General features: G+C 41.3%; 1 protein-coding gene and 1 long non-coding RNA gene across 4 annotated transcripts in view; one reads left to right on the top strand and one right to left on the bottom strand.

Moving 5' to 3' along the window:
- Tet1 (tet methylcytosine dioxygenase 1) overlaps nt 1-23,848 on the bottom strand; it is a 98,223-nt gene that overhangs the window by 34,029 nt on the left and 40,346 nt on the right. For all 3 annotated transcript variants that reach the window (XR_010044320.1, XM_013156854.3, XM_063239603.1), the window contains exons 3-5: nt 11,824-14,122; nt 8,641-8,731; nt 8,020-8,113 (exon numbers count right to left, since the gene is read on the bottom strand). Coding sequence is in view for 2 of the 3 variants with exons in the window: in XM_013156854.3 (XP_013012308.1) it covers nt 8,020-8,113; nt 8,641-8,731; nt 11,824-14,122 (2,484 nt within the window). In the remaining variant the exon portion in view is untranslated. The remainder of the gene's footprint in view (nt 1-8,019; nt 8,114-8,640; nt 8,732-11,823; nt 14,123-23,848) is intronic.
- Nucleotides 8,526-23,848, top strand: part of LOC134473862 (uncharacterized) — a 28,592-nt gene continuing 13,269 nt past the window's right edge. The window contains exons 1-2 of the long non-coding RNA XR_010044322.1: nt 8,526-8,690; nt 11,794-11,868. This is a non-coding gene — a long non-coding RNA (uncharacterized LOC134473862). The remainder of the gene's footprint in view (nt 8,691-11,793; nt 11,869-23,848) is intronic.

Below are 23,848 nucleotides of genomic sequence, written 5' to 3'. Positions count from 1 at the left end.
AGTAAGGAATGGATGCTACCTGCCGTAATTCTAGCAGTCTGGGAGAGGCCGGGGCAGAACAGTGGCAAATTTGAGCCTTAATCTAACCTGTGTAATAAGAATTTATCTAAACAAACAAACAAAAAAGACCTTGGGGCATAACTCAGTCCTATGTTCAACCCCCAGTACAAAACGACCAATGAAAAACTCAGAAATTGGTTATTTTTTTACTTTTTTAATCCTATGCTTTAGTTTCTTTATTTTATTCATTTATTTTATGTTGTTTGAGACAGGATCTCACTGTGTACTACAGCCTGGTCTTGAACTACTTAGCCTAGGTTGGACTTGAACTTGCTGAGATCCTTCTGTCTCAGTTTCCCAAGTGCTGAGATTGCAAGTGTGTCCCTGGATGCCTGGCATTTCCTCTCCCCTTACTTTTTCCATTCTTTTTTCCTCAGAAACTGGTTATTACTGGGTCAGGATATTCTGGTACATTTCTGAACTTTCTACAGCTGCATGGAATTAGAATGCAATGTGCATCAGAAGCTGCTTTATGTTAGTAGCTACTAGTAGCTACTACATCTGGCTCTGAGCACAGAACTCAGTTCACAGGAGGCCCACATCGAATAGTTGTTAAGTGAATGCTTAAAACCCATAAAAAGCCAGCATAATTACATACTATTTTTATTTTTTTTTGGTACCAGGGATTGAACTCATAACGTCATGCTTGCCAGGCAGGCACTTATGTCACTGAGCTAAATCCCTGGCCCTACTTATATTATTATTGAGAAAACCTTCAGTAGACCTTTGGTCACAAATCACATTCTTAGCCTATGGCAGCCGATGCATGTAATCTCAGCACTGGGAAGGCTGAGGCAGGAGGATTACTGAGTTTGTGGCTATCTGAGCTACATAATGAAACTTGTTGGAAAAATGAGTAACTTGCACCACTCTGAGTGACCTTGGATATGTGGGTGTGAGGCTATTCCTTATCAAAGTACAACAACTAATGAAAACTGGGGTGTAGCTCAGTGGGTTAGCACGTGCCTCTCATGGGCAAACTCCTGGTTGAATAATCTAGAGCCCCAGAAACTACAAAAACACTACACTGGTGAAGACTGTATGGTTTCCCAGGAGAGAGAATTATGAATTTGACGATATTCTTATGTTCCTAGAACAGAGTTAGGACAAATTAAGGCCCAAGGAAGGATTATGCTATGGTGCACAGATTCAGCTGCATATCATGGTATATGTACACAGCCAAAGAAAGCAAAAGGATAAAGTATCCAGCCAGCTAGCCTCCATGGGGATTGCATCCAGAACCTTAACACTGACCTACATCCTCAATCCTTTCTCAAACAGTTATTGACTCTCCCTAACCCACAAAACTGCACAGACTTTTGATGCCAGGATTACATGTGCATGCACCACCATGCCCAACAGCATTTAACCGTCCATATCCAAAAACCATAGGAGGATGTGAAGTCTATACATATTCTTATTCTGTATTTAGAAAAATATTGTTTCTGTCAATACCAGTGAATAGTATGCTGGAGTTTACTTTTGAACTACAAGCACTAATCTCCTTGAGTGATATGCAGATTTCATAATTGAAATGGAGTATTTTGCTTATCATTCCACTATCACTACTATGATACTTGCTATTTGCCTATAGATATTTGAAGTATTCGAAGGTTGACCATTCTAGTGTTTTTGAATATAAGCTATAAAGGGTAAGCATCTAGATATAATTGACAATGTAATTAAAAAGTAAGTGAAAAGAAATAAATGGTTATAGCCCTGTGCTGCATTCCTGTGATCCTAGCACTTGGCAGGCTGAGGCAGAAGGATCACTCCAAGTCTGAGGGTAGCCTGGGCTACATAGTGATTCAAAGCCAGCCTGAACAGCATAGTGAAACTCTTGCCTCAAAATAAGAAAAACAAAAGAAAGAACTAGATATGGGAGAGGGGAGAGAAGGGGACAAGAAAAGAAAAAAAGAAAGCTAAATATAAAAACAAATAATGGGATAAAATAAATTAAATATAAAAACAAAAATAAAATAAATATAAAAAATAAAAATAAAAATAAAAAATAAAAACAGAAATAATGGGCAGGGACTTAGCTCAGTGGCATAAGCACCTGCCTAGCATGTGCAAGGTCATGAGTTCAATCCTCCGTACAAAACAAAACAGAACACCAGTTTTACTGGTACCAGAAATGCTAAAATTGCTGGTAGATAGTATAGGGGAAATTCTTGAAAGCCACAGGCACAGGACAGGAATTCTTGAATAGAACTTCAGCAGCACAGGCAGTGACACTAAATGTCATGGCTTGTGTCTCCACGGGCCCCAGTCTCATGCAGTGATAGGTGGGGCTTTTGCAGAGGTAGCTGGATCCAGAGTGTGTGACTGAGTGATGGTGCGATGCGAGGGTTAAGGGTGGGCCATTACAAAATCAGACCACCGATGGGTTTGGCAGTGCCCTAATTCTGGTATCCCAGATACAATACAAGGGACAGAAGGAGGCTTGTCTCCCCCTTGTTGCTTTTGCTACCATCTGCCTGCCACTGACCCTGGGGCCAGCTGACTAAGGAATGAATCTGCAAACCCAGAGCGAAATGAACCTTTCCTCCTTTAACTCTGGGTATTTGTTTTTTTGTCTCAATAATGAGAAAAGTAACTAAGACACCAAAGATCACTGAAAGGGAGTACATCAAATTCAAATGTTTTCTTGCAGCAAAGGAAACACACAACAGTGTAAAGAGGTAAGTTACAAAACAAAAACAAAAACCAACCAAAAAACAACAAACAAAGAAAAAAACTCACATTTGCCAGCTACTCTTCTAGGACAGGAAAGATAGGACAAATATCAAGAATCTTTAAATGACTTTTTTAAAAGCTTGTCAAAATCAAACCCAATCAAAAATAAGCAAATGAAGTAAACTGCTGTACGTGGCCAAGCACTGAAATACTATTCAGCATTTATAGCATTCAAGAAATACAGTCAAAACCACTGAGCCAAGTGTGGCAATACACACCTGTCATCCCAGGACTTGGGAGGCTGAGGCAGGAGGATCACCATGAGTTTGAGGCCAGCCTGGGCTCCATGGTGAGACCCTGCCTCAAAAAAACACACACAAAACAAAGCCACTTTGAGACTCTGAGATTCCACCTTACTCCTGTCAGGATGGCCACCATCCAGAACTCTAAAACAATTGCTGACAGACTAGGGGCAAAAAGAATCCTTATGTGGACGGCAGCAGCGTAAATGAGTATAACCACGGTGAAGACCAGTATGGAATTCCTTAGAGGCCTGAGAACTGAAATCCCATTCGCCCCAGTTCCCCTTCTCCTGGGTATCTGGCTAACACAGCTGATGCTGTCCTGCTACAATGCCCCATGCAGACTGGGCTCCTGGCAGAGTGTGGCATGGTGGCCTTGTGCCACAGACAGCTGTGACCCCGCTGGATGCCTGGAGAAAGACACACGTGTGCAGTGCAGTCTGTGCCAGCCCTAGGGAGACATGACTGGTGTCGCCCGCAGGAAAATGTTTGACTCAAGACCATGAAGCTAAGTGAAATAAGCCATACCCAGAAATACTATCATGTGGCTTCTTTGATGTGAGAAGCCCAAAACAGAAATAGAGTAAAAAAAAAGGGGGAGACGACAGGAAGCAAGGAGACAGAGCTCTGGGGATGAGGGAGGGTGTCAGGGGGAGGAAGGCATTGAAGACGACAAACAGGACACACTGGAGCACCAAGTCCCTGGAACAAACGGAAAGATTCTGTATGGTAAATACATACCAGAAACAAACAGAAAAGATTCCCTTAAAAAATGAACTCTATAATTAACCAAGCTAGCATAACAGTAATTGTAATGTCACATTAGGAAATAATAGACTTAAGTGGATAAAACCACGTTTTACAATGAAAACAAAACAAAAACTAACAAAGAGCTCAATGACGAACACCATCCACTTGCAGTCTGCCTGATCTGATCCTAAAGTGTGGATGGTGATCTAATATTTGGATGAAGTCACAAGCACCTAAGAAGCCCAGGGTACCACCCCTGTCTTCACTGTGCTGCCATGGTAACAGGAAAGGTGGTGCCTGATTCATGCAGACATAAACAGTACCACTAGCCCAAAAACAAACACAGCTGAGGAAGAGACTACGCAGAACCTTGGGACAAAGGAAGGACCTTCAGAAGACTGGTCAAAAATGCAAGGCTGGCATGGTGGTTCACACCTGTAATCCTACCACTCTGGAGGCTAAGGCACAGAACTGTTGTGAGATGGAGGACAGCCTGGGCTATACAATGAGACCCTGTCTCACAAAACAAAAAAATAAAAATAAAGATAGGTAGGTATTTAGGTCCTAGGGATTGAACCAAGAGCCTTGAGTATGCTACACAAGAGCTCTACCACTGAGCTATACCGCCAATCCAAAGCAAGAAGATTTAAAGATTTTCAGATACTTTAGTTTATGCTTCACCTTAACACTTAGTCATGTCAGACGGAAGCATAAAAAACAGTCTGTTAGACAGTGTGCTCACTGTCACTCCTGCTAAACCAGCACAGTCCTTCAGAAGCAGTGGAGACCTGCAGCCTGGAACGACTGGAATTCTTCCCCGGCAGTCATCTCCCCAGGGGCTGCTGGTGGGTAGTTAAGGTCACAAGGCATCTGAGATGAGATACCATCCTTTCCTCTAACACCTTCTAAATAATGAGATAACCAGCTAGGCCCTGGCAAGACCTGAACTGATAGGACAAAGAGACCAAGTTTCAACCAGGCATGGTGGTGCACACCTGTAGTCCAGTCCCAACATTTGGGAGGTGGAGGCAGGAGGATCAGCAAGTGACTCAGGCCAGCCTGGGCTATATAATTCAAGATCAGCTTAAACTTAAAAAAAAAAAAAAAAAAAAAATCAGCCTGAGATACATAGCAAGACCCTGTCTGGGGGGCGGGGGAGAGACAGACTGAGAGACCAATTTCTCATACTTATGTGGGCGTGTAAGCAACCACAGTGCAAGGAAACTGTTGAGAAAAGACTTGTACCATGTTGCCACTGTAACTCTGAAAACCATGTTACAGTGGTTCAGAAAGTGGTACTGCCGCGCTGGGGATTTAGCTCAGTGGCATAAGCGTCTGCCTGGCAAGTGTGAGGTCATGAGTTTGATCCCCAGTAGCAATTAAAAAAAAAAAAAAGGTGGCACTGCCCTGCCTGGTTACAATCTGCTGATAAGCCTCTGTGTGCCACCATCATAAAGAGAAGCAAGTGTCAGTGTGACAGCCCACATCTGTAATCCTAGCAACCGAGAAGATGAGGCAGGAGAATTGCTGAGGGTTCAAGGCCAGGCTGAACTACATAGTGAGATCCTATCTAAAAAAAAAAAAAAAAAGAAAGAAAGAAAGAAAGAAAGAAAGAAAAGTGAAGAGAAAAAAAAAGCTATTTATGAATAGCAAAACTATAGATTACTTCAAGCTACCAACTCAAGTTCAAAATATTCAATATTGTAACACAGGGCCTGTAACAACACAAACTCACTAACAGCTCCAAGCTAAGCACTGCTCCAGGCACTAGTACTGAAAAATACATTTTAAATAAGATAACCCAGACCAGCAGCAAAAAAATAAAGCTTGACTAATCTTATGCTTTTTGCTTTTTGTTTTTGTTTTTTTTTTTTTGGGGGGGGGTGTGTCACTGTGTAGCCCAGGCTGGCCTTGAATTCATGGCAGTTTTTCTGCCTCAGCCTTCAAAGTGCTGAAAACTTTATGATTTTTATCAGACACACACACACACACACACACACACACATATACATATGTATGTATATGTATTATAAAGCCTATATTTTTTTCACAGATATTGAATAACAATACGTGATTTTTTATGATTATACCACTCAGTGCTCCTTGAAATTTGAAATGGCTCAGTCCAAAAACTTTACCAGGAAGGCACTTATGCTGATGAGCTAAATCCCAGGCCTCAAAACTTTACTATTAAGAAATATACATGCCAATGGGCAAAATGTTATTACTACAACAGTCAGGATAAGAGATTTATTATTAAGGCTTCTGGGACGCTAATGGTGTTTTATCTTAGTGGGTAGTTGTTTTACAAATATGATATTCATTTTACAAAAGTAAACAAATTGTACACTTATATGACTTTTTAAATGATATATTCCATAATGAACAATACTGATTGAAAGTGGGGTAGGGAGATCTCACTGAACAACATTCCCAGCCTTTTAAAAATTTTTTAAAAAATATTTTGAGACAGGGTTTTACTAAGTCATTTAACTGCCCAAGCTAGACTTAAATTTGTGATCCTCTTGCCTCAACTTCCACTGGTGTTGACAGGTATACATCTCTACACCTGGCTCTGATATTATTTTTCAAATATACACCCTTTAGGCTGGTTGTGGTGGTACACACCTATAATCCCAGCTCTCAGGAGGCTGAGGTAGGAGGATCACAAGTTTGAGACCAGCCTCAGCTAGTGAGTTGAAGGTTAGCCTTCACTACATAGTGAAGCCCTGTCTTTTAAAAAAAAAAAAAAAAAAAAAAAAAAAAAAAAAAAAAAAAATATATATATATATATATATATATATATGTATATAAATAAAATAAAATTCTTTTTGGTCAGTTTACAGAAAGTCAAAAGAAAAAAATGTTACTGAAATAATTACTCAACAGTACAGTTACTATCTAAAAAGTAATTTCATGTGGGTTAAATTTTTAGGATCAAATATCATAATTTTGATCACTGGTCAAGACTTTGTAGTAATAACCAGATTTAACATGGTGTGGCTTTGTCTCTACTACAGACAGATACACAGTGTATCTCCAAATACATTATTCCCTAAAAAGTAACTTTCTCCTGTTGCCTGCAAAATAGTCCATAAAGAAAACTCATAGATACTAATTTTATTGCAGAAGTTTTCTGGTTATTGGTTATTTGAGTCTATATAAGTACCATGCTTCTTGAATGATTTGAAAGTTATTATCATGTGTATACATCTCATCACAATCACTGTGGTACACTTACAAAAAAGAAAGTGTATTGTGCCAGGAATTGTACACTTGTAATCCCAGCACCTGGGAGGCTGAGGCAGAAAGATCACCTTGACTTTGAGGCCAGCCTGGGCTACATTAAGATACTCTGTCTTTAAAAAACAAACAAACTTGTGCTGTTGAAACAAAACAAAGCAAAACAATCACCCCTTCCTGTTCCCCTAACCTTTGTACTTGATGTTTCTCTACTCTGGACCACTATTTTGCAAACTTTGGTCCTTTTTGTTGTTCATCTCTGTCTCTTTTTGAGATGAGGTCTCTGTTGCCCATCTGGGCTCAAATTCATGGGCACAAGGGATCCTCCGGCCTCAGCATCTTGAATAGCTGTGACTACAGGTACCTGCCACCACACCTGCTTATCCAAATCCCAATGCAAACATCCCTTCCCAGAGGGATGTACAGAGACTTGAGACAATATGGCACCATGGCAGCAAAAACAGGAGCCAGTCTGTTGGACTCCCTAACTGTAGATGAAGGGAAGGAGAAACTCATGGGATGGAATTTAAAGGGGGAAATAAATATATTGCAACCAATTATATAATTATGTATCTGAGATACTCTAAGGAAATAAATTTGAAAAGAAATAACTAACACTTGTAACTATATACCGTTTCAGTGTTTAAAACAAAAACAACACCTATTTTAAACATTTTAAAGATGTAAACCTGCACTGAAATCCAAAATCCAGATAAGGGCAGATTGCTTTCTTGTTATGTGCCCACAAGAGTGGTTTTTTCTTCTTCTTTTTTAAGTTTTAGAGCAAAAGTCTCATTATGTAGTTCCGGACTGTCTTGAACTCACTAGGGAGCCCAGACTGGCCTTGAACTCGCAACAATCCTCCTGCCTCAGTCTCCTGACAGCAGCTATTTTTCTAGTGCACATTTTCATTTATTACTTAACCTGTGGACTCATTTCATTTATAACTTAAATATTTACCAACCTTTACCAACACGGTACTTACCTTCTTAGCGACGGGACACCCCTGAGAACTTTTTCCTTCTTTTCCTGTGTACACAAGTTTTTCTATCCTTACTGCCTTTCCTTTGTGGCCGCACCTGAGTATAAAAGACAGGGAAAGAACGCGCTCGTCAATCGCCATCCAGCCTCATCACATGTAGCTTTTAACATCTACGTGCACATCACAGAAGTGAACACGAGTTCAAAAAAAGGAAACACTCTTCGACATTTCCTTTGGTTAACTTGCTTTTGTGTGACCGTTATTTTTGTTATCCAGTTTAGTTTACTCTCTTTAAAGATCACTTTTAAAAACAGCCTGGCTTCAGGACGAGTAGGGGATTATGTGATTCGCAGGGGGGTGGGGCGGGATCTGAACAGTCTCTCCCATTAGATGATCAAATATATAAGTAAGGTTCCTAAGCAGTTTGGAGACTAGCCTCGCCAAGACGCGGCCACTCCTGCGCCTGCGCCTGCGCCTGCTTCTGCGCCTGCGCCCTGAGAAAGGCGGGTGCAGCGCCTGCAGGCTTTTTTCTCCATCCGGGTCACACCATCCCCAGAGAGACTCGCTCTGCAGGGTCAGGTTCATGATAAAGAAGGGTTTTAACAGGGACGCGCATCTCCTCACCTAGTCTCCATGATTTCCCTGACAGCAGCAACACTTGGTCCTGCCCCCAGGTGTGTATAATATGGGCCTTTGTCTTTTTGTATCCCTCGATCTGTGGAAGGAACAAGATTATTAGACCCAAAGCTTTACAAAAGTGCATAGGGGCAAGGAAGAGCTATTTTTATTTTTTTCTGGTACGGGGGATCAAACTCATGACCTCGCGCTTGCCAGGTGGGCATTTATGCTCCTGAGCTAAATCCCCAGCACCAGAAGAGCTATTTTTATTTTTTAAATTAAAAAAAAATATTTTAGAACAATGAATATTGACAAGGTTTTGCTTAACTTTGATAACTCAAGACAAGGACAATAGGTCCTTAATGTAATTTGCCTTCCTCCTCCTAATTCTACCTCCCAAGAATCAGAGGGGAAAAAAATATTTTAAGATATGGGTCATGTTTATTTTCTTATCTCCTGCTTCAAATTTTGGTTATCACTGAGGTACAAATTAACTTATCCAAGACCAACAGATGTGAAAAGTTTGGCCGCAGAATTCTACTAAAATTGAGCCCAGAAATTTCACTGTTGAGAATTTATTTTACTGTGTACTTGTACAATTATATATTTATAATGTAAATATACAAGAATGTTCGTTGTTACAATTACTTGTAGCATCAAAAAAGACGAGCAATCTTAAGATGTCAAAAAGTGAAAACATATAAATTACAGGCAGTTTATATAGTGGAATACCAGAAAGTTCCTGAAATAGTTTAAATCTAGAATTTCACTAAGCTGAAGAGGCAAAGTTGTGAAAATACTGTTTTATCTAGTGAGTCAAAAAGTTTTTTTAGAAAATATTTTTGGTTTTTTGAGAGAGACTTGCTATGTAATTCAGGCTGACCTTGAATTCACTGTGTAGCCCAGGCTTGACTTGATCTTCCTGCTTCAGCCTCTAAAGTGCTCACAGGCATGGATCTATAAAAATGCTGGTCATATACTGATTGTATTGCAAAAATACTGTTATAAAAGACTGTATTTACTCATATGGAAAAGTGTGAGAGGGGCTTTTCTTGAAAGAAGGGGAAGACAATGGCAAGATGTCTATTATTTCTATACCATTGGAGGGTTTGTGAACCAGAATGACACATTACTTGAAAAACAAGTACCTTTATCATCTGTATTTTAGGCATTTCCAGCTATGCTCAGGCTACAACAACCTCATTAATCATTCTGAGTAGAGATAAAACACAGCACAGTAGAAACTTACTGTGTTTCTGAGGCTTCTGAATCAAGGGCTCTTAAAGCAATTTAAACTATTTGGTGGCATACAGCATTGGTATTGTACTGGTGCTCCACAGTGGGGCTGACATCAACCTAGGGACATCTGACAACACCTGAAGGCCTCCTCAAGTCATGACACTGCAGTAGGCTGTGTGTGCAGTACTACTAGCACATAGTGGGTAGAGGTTGGGGTGGCACACCTCCCCTCCCATGCACAGAGAATCACTGGGTCTACAATGCCGACAGTGCTAAATTTGAGGAACACCAAGATGGGTAAGATTGATTTTTCGGTTTTGCTAGAACACAATACACACTCCAGAATGCCTCAGTCCTTGAATATGAGGCTTCTGGGGGAGAGAGGTGATTTCTAGGTGTGTCTTTAAATTTCTGTCTTTCACATGAGCACAGTAACCTCACATTTCACGATTAAAGACACGTAACTGACAGTGTATAAAACCATTCTGGGTATATTACACAAATCTGATCATCTCAGAACCTAGCTGTCCTACCTCCTACCCAATGGAACTAGTTATCTGGAATGAGGAAAGGATCTTTGATTTAGTAGTGGTGGGAGTACATAGGAACCGAACCCTGGGCCTCTGCACTGAGCTATGTCCCCAGCCCTTTTTAAAATTTTGAGACAGGTTCTCAGAGTCTCTCATTCTGGGCTCAAACTTGTGATCCTCCTGCCTCAGCTTCCTAGAGCACAAGGATTTCAGGCAGTTGTTCTGCCTGGCTAGACTTCAGAGTTTGGAAGCAACAGAGAGTAGAGGTTACAAGCACAGAATACCTATCTCCCAGTCTCATACTGGCTGTGAGCATCTGTGTCTCAGTTTCTTTATTTGTAACCCAGGGATACTAGGCATAATAAGCCCTCCCTTGCACACAGCAAGCCAAAGGCTCAGTGTAGTGCATGACATATAGTAAAAACCATTATCCTTGCTCCTGCTTCTATCTCTGGCCTAAGAACTCACTTCCCCAATTCATCTCCCCATCACCTTTCGCAAATGCTGTGATCCTCCCCTAAAGGTCAGTCCTTGGTGCCTGGAGTGTTTCAATGAACCACCAACTTACAGACAAAAAGACCAAGACTTGTTCAAATCAAATCTTGAATTTTTTATGATTTGGGCCATATTTTAGTGAGGCTTTAAATTATTAAGCCTATAAACTATAAATCCCATACTACAACTGTATAATAGTATAATAATAGATGAGGCTTTTAAGAACAGATAAAACTAGTTGTTAGTTCTAGGTGTTCTCTCACTCACTTCTAAAAAAAACAAACAAATACATCAGTCACAAATTGGCCCGTGACTCACCCGTTAACACAAAACCTATTTGTTGTTTTGTTGAAAGTAAATCATTTATTTCTTTTTTGAGGCATAGTCACAGATGGTCTTAAACTTACTATGTATCCTAGGCTGGCCTCAAACTCATGCTGGTATTAAAAACAAAATAAAACCAAAAACCCAAGGCACTGTTCTAGCTCTGGTATGAAAATTATATACTGTCTATGATTGTTTGCTGAATTGTGCACATGTTTTAGAGTCTCTATACATTTTCTATTGCAATTAAACATTTTTACCAAAATCCTAATAGCTTAAAATTCTTTTCACATACAAGGATAATGAAGTATTAGTAGAGTTCATCCTTTCACTATAACAATATATAATTTGAGACCGGCTGCTCTGAGACAAATCAGCTATTTTCCACCAAAAAAAATTTACCTTTGTTTTTCCAAATTATGAGATGAAATTTCCATTTATCTGAGTAGAATGAATAAAGATCCACCAGAAAAAATGCGTAAAGAATTACTTAGTCTGTCTTAGCTAGAATAAGAATGGGGTAAAAATACCACAAAAGATGAATCACAACTTGATTCTGTCATTCATGCAGGTGAAAGAACAAATCCACCCAGGCACTTACCAGGACAGTCGCAGGATGGCACTTCCGTATCTTTTGTGGCAGCCAGTAAGTTTTTGGCAGGGTCACTGAGGAACTTCATGGCATAATGGTGAAAACTGTTCTGTGCACTGTCTATAGGGGAAAATTCAGATGTGCCAATACCAGGTGAACAGACTTCCTCTTCACTTTTTGTGGAAACCACTGTAATTCCGCCTGAACTCACTACGTTCACGTTCCTGAGAATTTGTGCAGGGTCTGGCAAGGGGATCTCGGGGGAGACGGCGGGTGGTGCTGCCAGTCTCTGTGGCACGAGGTGCTCTTGGGCATCCTGTGGAAACCGTGTTTGGTCACTGCCGGCCACCAGGTTAGCACACTGGTTAGGTAGACAGGAGGGGGCGGGCAAAGGGTGAGCTTTCAGGTTGCCGTTGACTGTTGCTGGTACCTGAGAAATGGGGGCTTTATCTGCATACACCTGCCTGTGAGAATTCGTCTCAACATGAAACACTGGAAGCGAATCCAATGGTTCAACTTTCACCGTCTTCTCCTGCGCTAATTCAGAGTTTCGCTCAAATTTGATCTGACTGAGGGGAGGAAATAATTTCTTGTGTTGTAGGGTTGTACTGGTTTGAGCCAATGGTTTCAAAACTTTGGATAAAGGAGGAATTTTTCCCAAAAGAAGAGGAAAATCATGTGGACCAAACTGACCAAATCTTTGAAATTTGGATGCAATCCAAATGTCATGTAACTTACTATACTGATAGGACAACCGCTCCTGCTGCTTCTGATCATTTTCTTGACAGGTTACGATGGCAGGCTTCTTCTTCCGCCGATCTCTTGTTGGGATAGACTTGGCCTTTTTTTGGGTTGTGTTCTTTTGCTTTGCTACCAATAAGCCATGATTGCTTTGTCTATTTGGAGATGGCTTCTGTGGCATGGTACCCTTCTCCTGATTATGCTTTTGCTGTGTATTATGGGTGACAAGGCTTGTTGGTGGACTCTCGACATTATTGTCCTCTGCTTTTATATAATTGCATTTAATTATTGATGCAAGTTGTGTTAATTGTGTTGCAACATCTTCCTCGATTTGGCTGTAAGATGTGTCCTGACTTAATGAATCTTCCTTGGAATTCAAATTTTTGTTATTGTCCAGCATTTGATTACAGTATCCCAATTTATTACTTGCTGGTGACAACTGATACAAACTCTGAGAACCATCAAGACCATCCCTACTTCTGGTGACACTTTTACTAGTATTGATTTTTGATGAATGGGATTTTGGTATTAAAAGAGATACAGAATTTTTGACTTTTGAGTGTTCAGGTGGCTTTGTGGGTACCTGGTTAGCAGCAGGGCCGATCTGCGGCTTGGGCAGGGTGTTGTGGCCATTGAACACCGCTGTGGGGCGCAAACTTTGCTTTTCCAAAGATGGACACTGAGGAATGCTTTGTGGCTCTCTGTGGCAGTTTGGGTCTCGTAGGTCTTTTCTTACAGAATAGAGGATGGCTTTGCAACTGTTAAGCAAACTAGCTGTTTTCTGAACTGTCTCTTCTTCCTTCTGTGACTTGGATGGTGAGGTGTTCTCTGATGGGGCTTCGGAGAGTTGCGTCAGGGCCTCGATGGCGACCACTTGCTCCAAAGTTAACCTCCGGTCTTTCATGAGGGAGAGGAGAGTGGGCTGCATGGTGGAGTCATCTCTCAGCTCTTTAGTCACTCTGTCCTCGGGGACTTTAGGCTGGTCACCTTTACTGTGTGTATGTAACTGACTGTTCAAGTTTGGAGAATCTTCGGATTTGCAATTAAAGCCAGGCTTTTGGAAGACAAAGATGTTCCTCTTGTCCTTGAGGTGATCAGAGCTTGTACTAGAGACTGTGGAGCTCATGGCATTATTATGGTTCGCAGTGTCTTTCAGGAGTTTGTAGGGATGGTTTCCCAGCGCCTTGCCAAATTCTTCAATACTGAATTTGTTAAATGGTACATTTGCTTCAGCTGATAAACAGGGTACATTTTTAATGCCATTTTTTACTGTTTGTGCAAACAATTTTGCAGGCTTCGTTTGTTTCTTGTCATCTGCAGGCTGTTTTGATTTTTCAGTTTTGGTGACATTTGCACTGAAGTCCCCATTGACATGTTCAGCTAAATGTGATTTCTTGTTCTGCGTCCACTTCTCTACCTCGATACCTGTCATCTTTTCTTCATTTTTTGTTACATTTTCAAGAGGCTGTGTGTTGAGTTCCAATCTTTGTTCTTCCCCATGACCACCGCTACTGTATTCCATGGATTCTGACTTGAGGCCATTTACTGGTTTGTTGTCAAAATCTGCCTGTAAAATAAATCCAGAAATCACTCATCTACTTAAATATCCAAATAAGAATCATAGAAACTAAGTTGAGTAGCAATTGAATAAATGTGAAGTCTGCGGATTCAACCCAGAACATTTATTTTTTCAAATTCAATATTTTTTGAGAATTCAAAAAAATACTAAAAAGTGAAGTATAGAATAAAAGGAAAATGAGGAGAACCTATTTGAATCCTACACTTATTGGTATTTTGGTCTACTCATTGTTTTCCCAAGTTAATGTAAGAAAAAAAATTGGTGGGGGGGGTGGTTTTTGTTTTTTGAGACAGGGTCTCGCTATATAGTCCATGTTGGCCTTGAACTTGCAGATTCTCCTGCTTTAGTTTCCCAATAGCTGGAATTATAGGTGTGTGCCTCCAGGCTTGGATATTTTTTACATCAGAATCATTAAGTAGGCAATATCTATCATTTAAACATGAATTCTACTGAAGTACAGCACGTATACACAAAGTGCACAAATCCCAATTGTATAGTTTGTTGAGTTTCTGCCAAATGAATTCTTGTGTACCCAGATCACAGCATAAACTCCTGTGTTCTGTTCACAAGTGGAGGGGTAGCCACTGTCCCAGAATCTAACATTATAGATTTCTCATGCTTTTTTTTTGGGGGGGGGGGCGGGGATTGATCTCATGACCTTGAGCTTGGAAGGCAGGCACTTATGCCACTGAGCTAAATCCCTGGCCCTCTCATGCTTATTTTCAAAACCAACTTCTCTGTCTGGAAATTACAGTTGTGAAAGAGGTCTATCTTGGTCCGTTGATACTTGGTGATCAGTTCTCTCTTAATCTATTCTACTGAGATGGGAGTTTTCATTTATTTTTAGGTTTCAGCTAACGTAAGTATACAGCTATAATGTGCTAGTGCTTTTATTGGACACACACACACATACTAGGTGATAAAGTGTACATATGGGGGCATGATAAAAAATTCGGTGCATGTTTAAATTTTTTCTTTTTGAGATAAGAGTTTCACTATGTAGTCCAGACTAGCCTTAAACCTTCAACAATCCACCTGCCTCAGCCTCCTGAATACTGGAATTACAGGTGTGCATGAGCACACCCAGCCAAAAAAAAAAAGAGAAAGACACATTGCTATTGACTTCCTTTAAAAATGACTCTCCCCCACAAAAGAAGGAAAGGAAAAGTAATGAGAAAAGGAAAAAATGGAAACAAGGCTTTTGTAAATAAGGAAGGGAAAAAATAAGAAGGAAGAGGATTTAAAGGGAGAGTAGGAGAATGGGGGGAAAAAAGAATCAAGTTATATCATGTACAGGTACAAATTCCCTATAATGAATTTAATCGTTATGTATACCTAAAACATAACAATAAAAATCATTTTCTTTGGAGACCAGCCTGGGCTACAAAGTGAGCCGAAGGCCGGCCTGAACTACATAGAAGAAAAAAGAGATAAACAAAATGATTTTTTTTTTTTTTTAGATAGGGTTTCACTATGCACTTCAGGGGTGACTTTGAACTCACTTTGTAGCCCAGACTTTACGCAAACTTGAAGCAATCTTGCCTCAGCCTCCCAAGTACTGGGATTATAGGTATGTACCACCATGTGCAGCCTAAAAATAATTTTCTTTGAAAAATAAAAAGTACACTACCCCACCCCACCTTTGAACACACTATCATTCTGACTACTTCCTGGAGCAGTTCTAGAAACTTTTTTCTAAGTGTCTTCAGTTGCCTTGTCCTGGTCGCCCCAGGATCTTGAACCAATTGAATAGTTTATCTTTCATGGTCATTCTGACTTTGAGGAAGAGCCAAAATGAAGAAGTCACATGGTGTCATATCCAGTGAAAATGGTAGATGAAAGCACACTGTAATGTTTTTGACATAAATTTCCATAAGTACTTTGAGTCAATTCAGAATACTGAAGCATGGATGAGAAGACACACAGGAAAGATGTCCAGAAAGTGGCAAGAACAATGGGATAGGTTTGTTCGAAGAGAGGAGAAAAATTTCTAAGAGTCAGGGCAATATCTTTCACTGTAATAAATTTTTTAAAATTTAGGCAGCTGAGGACTGGAGATTTAGCTCAGCAGTATAAGCGCCTGCCTTGCAAGCAGGGAGTCGTGAGTTCAATCCCCGGATCCGATAAAAAGGAAAAAGGCCAAAAAAAAAAAAAAAAAACTATATAAAAAAAAATTTAAGCGGCTGATCGTGATGGCACATGCCTGTAATCCTAGCACTCAGGAGGCTGAGCCAGGAGGACTGCAATGTAGATGCCAGCCTGGGCAATTTCTGAGACCTTGCTTCAAAACCAAAGGGGGGAAAAAGGTTCGGGGATATAGGTCAGCACTCCCTGGGTTCAGTCCCCATTACTACAAAACAAAAACAAAAGTAGAAAACCCTAGCATTTATAAAAATAAAGATTCAGTTGTTTAATAATGATATAAACTGGGCAGAGTGGTACACAAATGTAATCTTGCCACCCCAGGAGGCCAAGGAAGCAGGAGGGCAAGTTTAAACTCAGGCAAGGGAACCTATGGAGACAACAGATAAAGTCAAAATCAAAAAGGGCCGGAGATGCAGCTCAGTAGTAGAGCACTTTGCTTAGCATGCCTGAGGCCCTGGCGTTGGATCAAGCCACACCCATACCCATACCCATAACCCACTAGAAAGTCTGACCCAGCTTTAGCAACAAAAATAATAGATAATTTCAACACAAAGAGTTGTAAGAATTCTGGGCAAAGCAATTATTTTTTAATGAACATTAAAATTATTTTTTTTTATTTTGGTAAAAAGGATTTCTTCACATGGAAGGCTGTTTAAAATTAAACAATCAAGTTGCCAAAATAAGACAGTGTTTATTATTATAACTAGGCTTAGCAAATTATTTTTCTGTAAAAGGACAGAGAATAAAATATTGTGGGTTTTGTGGGCTGTACATCCCTGTCACAAGTATTACCATTTTATTAAGCAAGTAGCCACAGACAGTTTGCAAACAAATTAGTGTGGTCATGTTCCAATAACACACTATTTACGGACACTTAAATGTGACCTTCATATAACTCTGTATCACACATGTACACAGAGTCAAAATATAAGAAAAGCAAATGCCTAATATGGTGCACACCTATAATCCTAAGCTTCTGGGAGACTGAGATTCAGACCTAGCCTAAGCAATTTAGTGAGATTCTGTCTTCAAACATAAAAAAGGGTGAGGATGTTGCTCAATGCACAGACCATGGGTTCAATTGGCAGAATCAGAGGGGATTAAAAAAAAACATTCACAGCTCATGTAAAAGGTTACTATTACTAATGTGAACTGTGTGAGTCTCTACTGCAGTCTCAACAGAAGAATAAAAAGAAATAACCCACCTACATAGAAATCCAAATGGTTAAGTGTTCAGCTCTCTAGAAGACAAGCAAAAGAAAATGGCAACTTGCCACTTCCCAAGTGACATAAAGACGTGAAAATGTACTTTTAAAAACTGAAATGCAACTTAATATTTGTAATGGGGAATGTCTGTCCCTAATGTGGCCAGCGCACTGCAATGTGAGCCTGTGGTCCTTATTGATTTAAGACACAGAAACATCTGTCTAGTGCAAAAGAAAATCTGAGAGGATAAAACTAAAATGTCAGTAGTAGTTACCACTGGAAAATGGTATTGAAGAAAGGGAGAGTTTGAGGGTTGCAATTCATGCTTTTAATTCTATAGAAATGCAGTCTAGAGCACTGGAGTTGCATACATGCTCCTCTATGGAGAACTCGAGGTTCTCTGAAGAATTTTGTATCAGTCTAGATGGAGACAGTATGCTCTGAGGGAATTTCCTTTAATCAACAAGCTTCATAACAGCTACGCAGGCTCAGTGGTGCATGCCTGAAATCCCAGCACTCAGGAGGCTGAAACAGGAACACAGGATTTGAAACCAGGCTGGACTGACTACCTAGCAGAACTTTGTCTCAAAACAACAACAAACAGAAAAACAAAATAAGCTGAAATTTGTTACTCAGTTGTATGCTGCATCCATGTGTATGCTTGTATGCTGAGGACTGAACCTAGGAACTTCACATTGAGCTATACCTCCAGCCCTTTTTTCATATTTTGTTTTGAGGCAGGGTCTCACTAAGACCCTAAATTCTCTACACTAGACTGAAATGTGCAATCCTGCCTCCATCCCCCAGAGTGCGGGGACTGCAAGCTCACACCGTCATCCCTGGCTTTCAGCTGTATATCATGTCCTTAAAATAAAGGAGCGGGGGTTTCAGTGTGGTGCACACCTGTAATTCCAGGTACCTAGATGACTGAGACAAGGGGGTCTCAGGTTTGAGACTGGCTTGGACAATTTAGGGAGACCTTGTCTCAGAAAAAAATTTTATGAAAGAACTGGGGATCTAGCTCAGTGGTGAAGCGTTTCCCAGCATGCATGAGGCCCTGGTTTCAATTCCCGGCACTGCAATTGAAAAAAAAAGCTAAACGTGGTAGCACATGCCTGTAACTCTTGCACTTGGGGAGGCTTGAAGTGGGAAGATCACAAGTTTGAGTGCAGCCTGAACAATGCCAGGTGTGGTGGCGCACACCTGTAATCTCAGCATTCCAGGAGGCTGAGGCAGGAGGATAGCTGTGAGTTGTAAGCAAGCCTGGGCTACAAAGTGAGTTCAAGGGCAGCCTGAACTGCACATTGAAAGGGCCTCAAAAAGATAAACCCTCCCTCCAAAAAAAAAAAAACCCTGTCTGTAAAGAAAGAAATCAGGTAGGCAGGCAAACAAACTAGTGATACAGCTTAGTGCCAAGACTGTGGGTTGAATCCCAAGGAATGAGAGAAGCATGTACCACACATAGAAAAAGGGAAAAAAAACATAATGTCATAAACTCTTAACACAGAATGGGACACAGAGAATCCCAGAGATATTTATGTCCCTTCAGTAGTGACCCTCAGTCGCTGGGCATCATGGCTGATACACATCTGTTGTCACAGCACTTGGGATTGCTTTGAGGTCAAAAAACCAAAACTAAAATAATAAATTTATTTCGGAATTATGCACCTGTGTCCTCAACATGAAGACAGAGTGTTTAGTGAAGACATCTAGCAGTGCTGAGGTTCATTGTGGTGACAGGGGCCGTACTGTATCCCAGCAGCTGACCCAGCAGAAGCAGGGGGATGGGTGTTCTGCACAACAGTCCGGTCCCCATACTTGGGAGGGGAGACAGGAGTGCTACAAGTTCAAGGCCAACCTGAACTATGTAGTGAGACCCTGCTCTGAAAAAACAACAAAAAACAAGACCAGACTTGAAAAAAAAAAGAAAGAAAAGACGAATCAGCTGCCTACCAAAGGAGCCAGAGAATTTTGAAATAAGACAAAACCAAGAACAATAAACAAACAAACAAACAAAGAAGAATCTCTTTCATAGCCAGCCTACATGACTGCATCTTATTTTCCATGAGCAATCCCTGGACCAACTTTTCTTTCCTCTTTTTTAGTGGAAAAAGTTAATGGCCACTATAGAAAGTCTTGTGTCCTAATATTCTTTGAACTTTGTCTCTGGTCTCTTACTCCATTCTACCTATAACCACCCGCTGACCAACTGTAAAACTCGTAACAGTGTGGTGGTGCACACCTTTAATCACAGCACTCCAGAGGCTGAGGCAGGATTGCCAAGAGTTCAAGGCCAGCCTGAGCTACACAGTGAGACCTTGTCTCAAAAGAGATTGAAAACATAAAAAAACCAAAACCTGACAGAAAGCCAGAGCCAAAGACTGCCAGGGGCCCCCATCCTATCACCTTACTTTGGTGGGGAAGGCCTGGTGGCTCTTCCCATCTTGTTCTGTGGAGAATCAGAGCGAGACGTCAGATTCCCACACTCACCAAACTTCAAACTGCTTTCTTCTTTACTCTGATTTTTCCACTATACATCCAACAAGAACTCCACCCTCACTTAGCCACAAATTTTTAAGAACACAAAGCAAACCTTCCCTGTTTTAACCCTGACCTGAGATGGAGGGAGGGAAGACAGCCTCCTCCATTTAATTTTAAAGTGTGCTGGGTGCGGCGAGCACACACACCTATAATAATCCTAGTACATTATCTTTAAAAATATAATTTTTAAAAATGTGAATTTCCTATGGGTTCAGAAGATGTTTGGTAGCTGGGCGTGATAGCGCATGCCTGTAATACCAGCACTCAGGAGGCTGAGGCAGGGAGATCACTGTCAGTTCAAGGCAAGTCTAGTGAGTTGCAGGCCAGCGTGAACTGTATAGTGAGACTCTCAGACAGACAGATGGACAGACAGATAGAAAGAAAGAAAGAAAGAAAAAGTTTGGAGTCACTACCAATCTGAAAAGCTAAACTTCTCCAGCCTAACTTTGGTTCTTTTCCCCTGAAGCTATGAGCCCACACAATTTCACACCTCAGTCAATGAGAAAACACCTTTCACATCAGAAATAAGCTCCCAGTAATCACCCTCCAATTTACCTCATTATTTCCTTTTAATTCAAGTATCCAGATTTCAATTGAGGGTTTGTTTATCAAGACAGGGTCTCACAGCTCAGGCCGGCCTCGGACTCTCAGTGGTTCTCCAACCCTGGCCTGAGTACTAGAATTACAGACACATCTGAGTTCCCAACTGCCAAATTCAGTCATTCCTTGACTACCACAGACTCAATGTGCTTATCCTAGACTCGGGGATGGGAATTCTCACAGGCAACACGGGCTTGTGCTCACAGCTCTGGGCCCTGTGGTTGCTGTGTCCATGAAGCCACCTTCTGGAGAGTTCTGAAGCAGAGCCAGCCCATCACCCTGCACATCTGGCTTCTGTTTAAGCACTTAAATACCTTCCATCCTCTTTCTTTCTGTTTTTCTTTCTTCCTTTCTCTCAGGGTCTTTCTATGTAGCCCAGAACTCAGGGCAGTCCTCCTGCCTCAGCCTCCCAAAGGCAAGATTACAATCAATCTTACTACATATAAAGGTAAACTACTTAAAGGAAAAATGCATATAACTCGTTCTTTCTTTTTAGGATTAGGTTTAGGTCCTTCATATAAAAAGCCTAAGTACTAGTGTCCACATCTATGAATATTTATTAGGAGCTAGTGTTTATGCTTTGAGCTTTTATTACTTGCTAGGGGTCTTTGTGAGCCTTTTACAAGAATCCTGTCCTGAGCTCTCCAGGGTGTATTTGCATTCTCCTGATAAGGAGCTTCTGACTCAGCCAGGCTAGACCGAGGGCCCTCAAACAAAGGCCTCTCCCAAGCTGGGTGTTCATCCCTCAGGACTGTGCAGCAGGTGTGACTAAGGAGAAAATAATACGCATTAACATTTCCAGGACATTCCATTAGTTACTGATACTCACTGAGGGTTCACAAAGGTCATCTTGTGAGCTTTGAATGTCAAAAGAACACCACTCTTTTCCTGGCTCCTAGTCTCAGATCCAGGGAGTTATCTTTCTGACCCTTTCGCTCTGCCTTTATTTTTCTATTTTGGTAGTGCAGCCTTGTTGTTCAAAATATCCTCACCTTATTTCAAAAATCTGTATTGGTATGGGGCTCACACACAGGTATTAAGTGAGCAGATTTACGCCAAAGATAGTTGAGGATTCAGTCACAGCTTATTTGAGTGCCAAGTTTTCCTTGGACTTTACTGTGCCTCACATCTAGGGGTAACCCCCATGTACTCTACCTTTCTGCCTAACTTTTCCTTCAGACTTCTCAGTTTCATATAGCTAGGAGACCTGGATCCAGTGAAAATTTGTTGGAAATAATATCCCAATGTGAATTGCATATTAAATTTTTGGGCTTCTCATTTGTCTTCGGGTTTTTTCATTTTCTTTTTTTTCAGTGGTGGGGGGGCAGGTGGTGGTGGTGGTGTTGGTGTTGAGAAAGGGTCTTGCTTTGTAGGCCATGCTAGCCTCAAATTCATGGCAGTCCTTTTGCCTCAGCCTCCTAAATGCTGGGATTACAGGTGATGGTCACCACACCCACCTGCCATATTAAATTTTTAAAGCCAAAGAATTTAAAACATACACATTGCAGATTACCAAACTCAACCAGACAATGTCAATCAAGGTAGTCTCACAAATCTGCTTTACTTTCATTCATACTTAAGGCTCCTGATGAATTAGGGTTTTACTTTGTGGTGCCAGGATTGAATGCTTTTGAGTTTGGCTAGTGACCAGCCACTGAGCTACTGTCCTGCACCCCAGGACATTTCCACAGGGAAGACTGGAATGCGCCTCAAGACTTCTGGATAAATTTTCCTCTGGCAACTCCTCTTTTCCCTGAAGTTTTAGACTGTTCACCACCCCCACTCCCGGAATCTCCTCCAGGACCTGAGATAATGCTGGGCCCTTGCCTAATTCCATCCTGAAGGCCATCAGATAGCCAGTTAACTCCTGGTGGGGCAACATCGGGAAGTCTGAACTTTACACAGTGCCAATAGTGGTTGGCAGTCTCTATAGTTACAGTTTCTCCAGGGAAGAGAGAAATTAACGCTGGATCTGCTCAGCACTGCTAGGAATACACAGAGATGTGGGCTCAGTCCCACAGGAGAGTCGGAGTGTGCTCTGGAACCAGTTCCCGTAACCTTCTCCTCCTGCCTCCTTCCCCAAGGATGGAAGAATCACAAACTCTCCTATCTTAAGAAAACAGAATCACTCAGAACCAGCAGGCAGCAGCCCTTCGCCCCTCTGCAATCCTCTCCCAGCCATCCTAATCAGTCCTGCAATTAGACTTTCGCCGCTACCACTGCCCAGCAGCTGTCCCCAAGGACCAAACCGCCAAAGCCCGTGGGCTGCCGTGGGGACTGCTCTCCATCAGGCTTCTCACACCTAAGAGGTGGCCCCTTTCAGCTCCCTGCCCATGCTGCCTGCTTGTTCACTCTGCTGCTCTGCGCCCTGAGAAACGTCGTCCACTCCCCGCCCTCTCAGGCTCCATACCCACATCCAGAGATGCCTTTCCAGCAGGTCTTAGTGGGTCACAGGCACTGGGAGGCTGAGGCAAGAGGACTGCAATTCAGGCCCAGCCTAGGAGACTTCTTCAGATCTGGTCTCCAAATTAAAAAAAGAAATTTAAGGGTTGCAGATGTAGCTCAGCGGGAGGCCCTAGGTTCAATCCCCACTATTGCAGGGGGAAAAAATAATCTGTTTCTTAAAGTCCAAGCTCAGTCACCAACTGGATATCTTCAAACAAAACACAATTATAGCTGCAAGTTATAGTCCCCGATACCCACCAAATACCCATGAATCTCCGGATGATCTTGACCCATATTCAAGGTGGGTATGGCGGTGCACATCTCTGAACCTAGCCCTCTGGGAGTCTGAGGTAGGAAGATAATAAACTAAACAATTCAATGTAACTGTCTCAAAACCCTATTCACTGTGTAGCCCAAGCTGACCTATAACTCATGGCAATCCTGCCCCAGCCTCCAGAGTATTAGGATTACAGGTGTGCATCACCAAGCCTAGATTAAAAATACACTGAATTGGGGGCTGGGGATTTAGCTCAGCAGCATAATCGCCTGCCTTGCAAGTGTGTGGTTGTGAGTTCGATCCCTGGTATGGATGAAAAAAAAAAAAGACAAAAAAAAAAAAAAATTGAATTTAAACCAATATATCAGAAATATTATCTCAACATGTAATTAATATGATAAAAACTTCATTTTTTCAACATGAAGTCTATGACATTTGCAGTATATTTTATAGTGAATACACTCAAAATCAGATGCTACATTTTCAACAGTTAGATGTAG

This window comes from Cavia porcellus, unplaced genomic scaffold, assembly GCF_034190915.1.
Source record: "Cavia porcellus strain 051 isolate PalLab524CR breed Dunkin Hartley unplaced genomic scaffold, mCavPor4.1 scaffold_28, whole genome shotgun sequence".
Taxonomy (NCBI): domain Eukaryota; kingdom Metazoa; phylum Chordata; class Mammalia; order Rodentia; family Caviidae; genus Cavia; species Cavia porcellus.
Note: the sequence above shows the minus strand (reverse complement) of the source record. Positions and strands in the feature narration are given on the sequence as shown.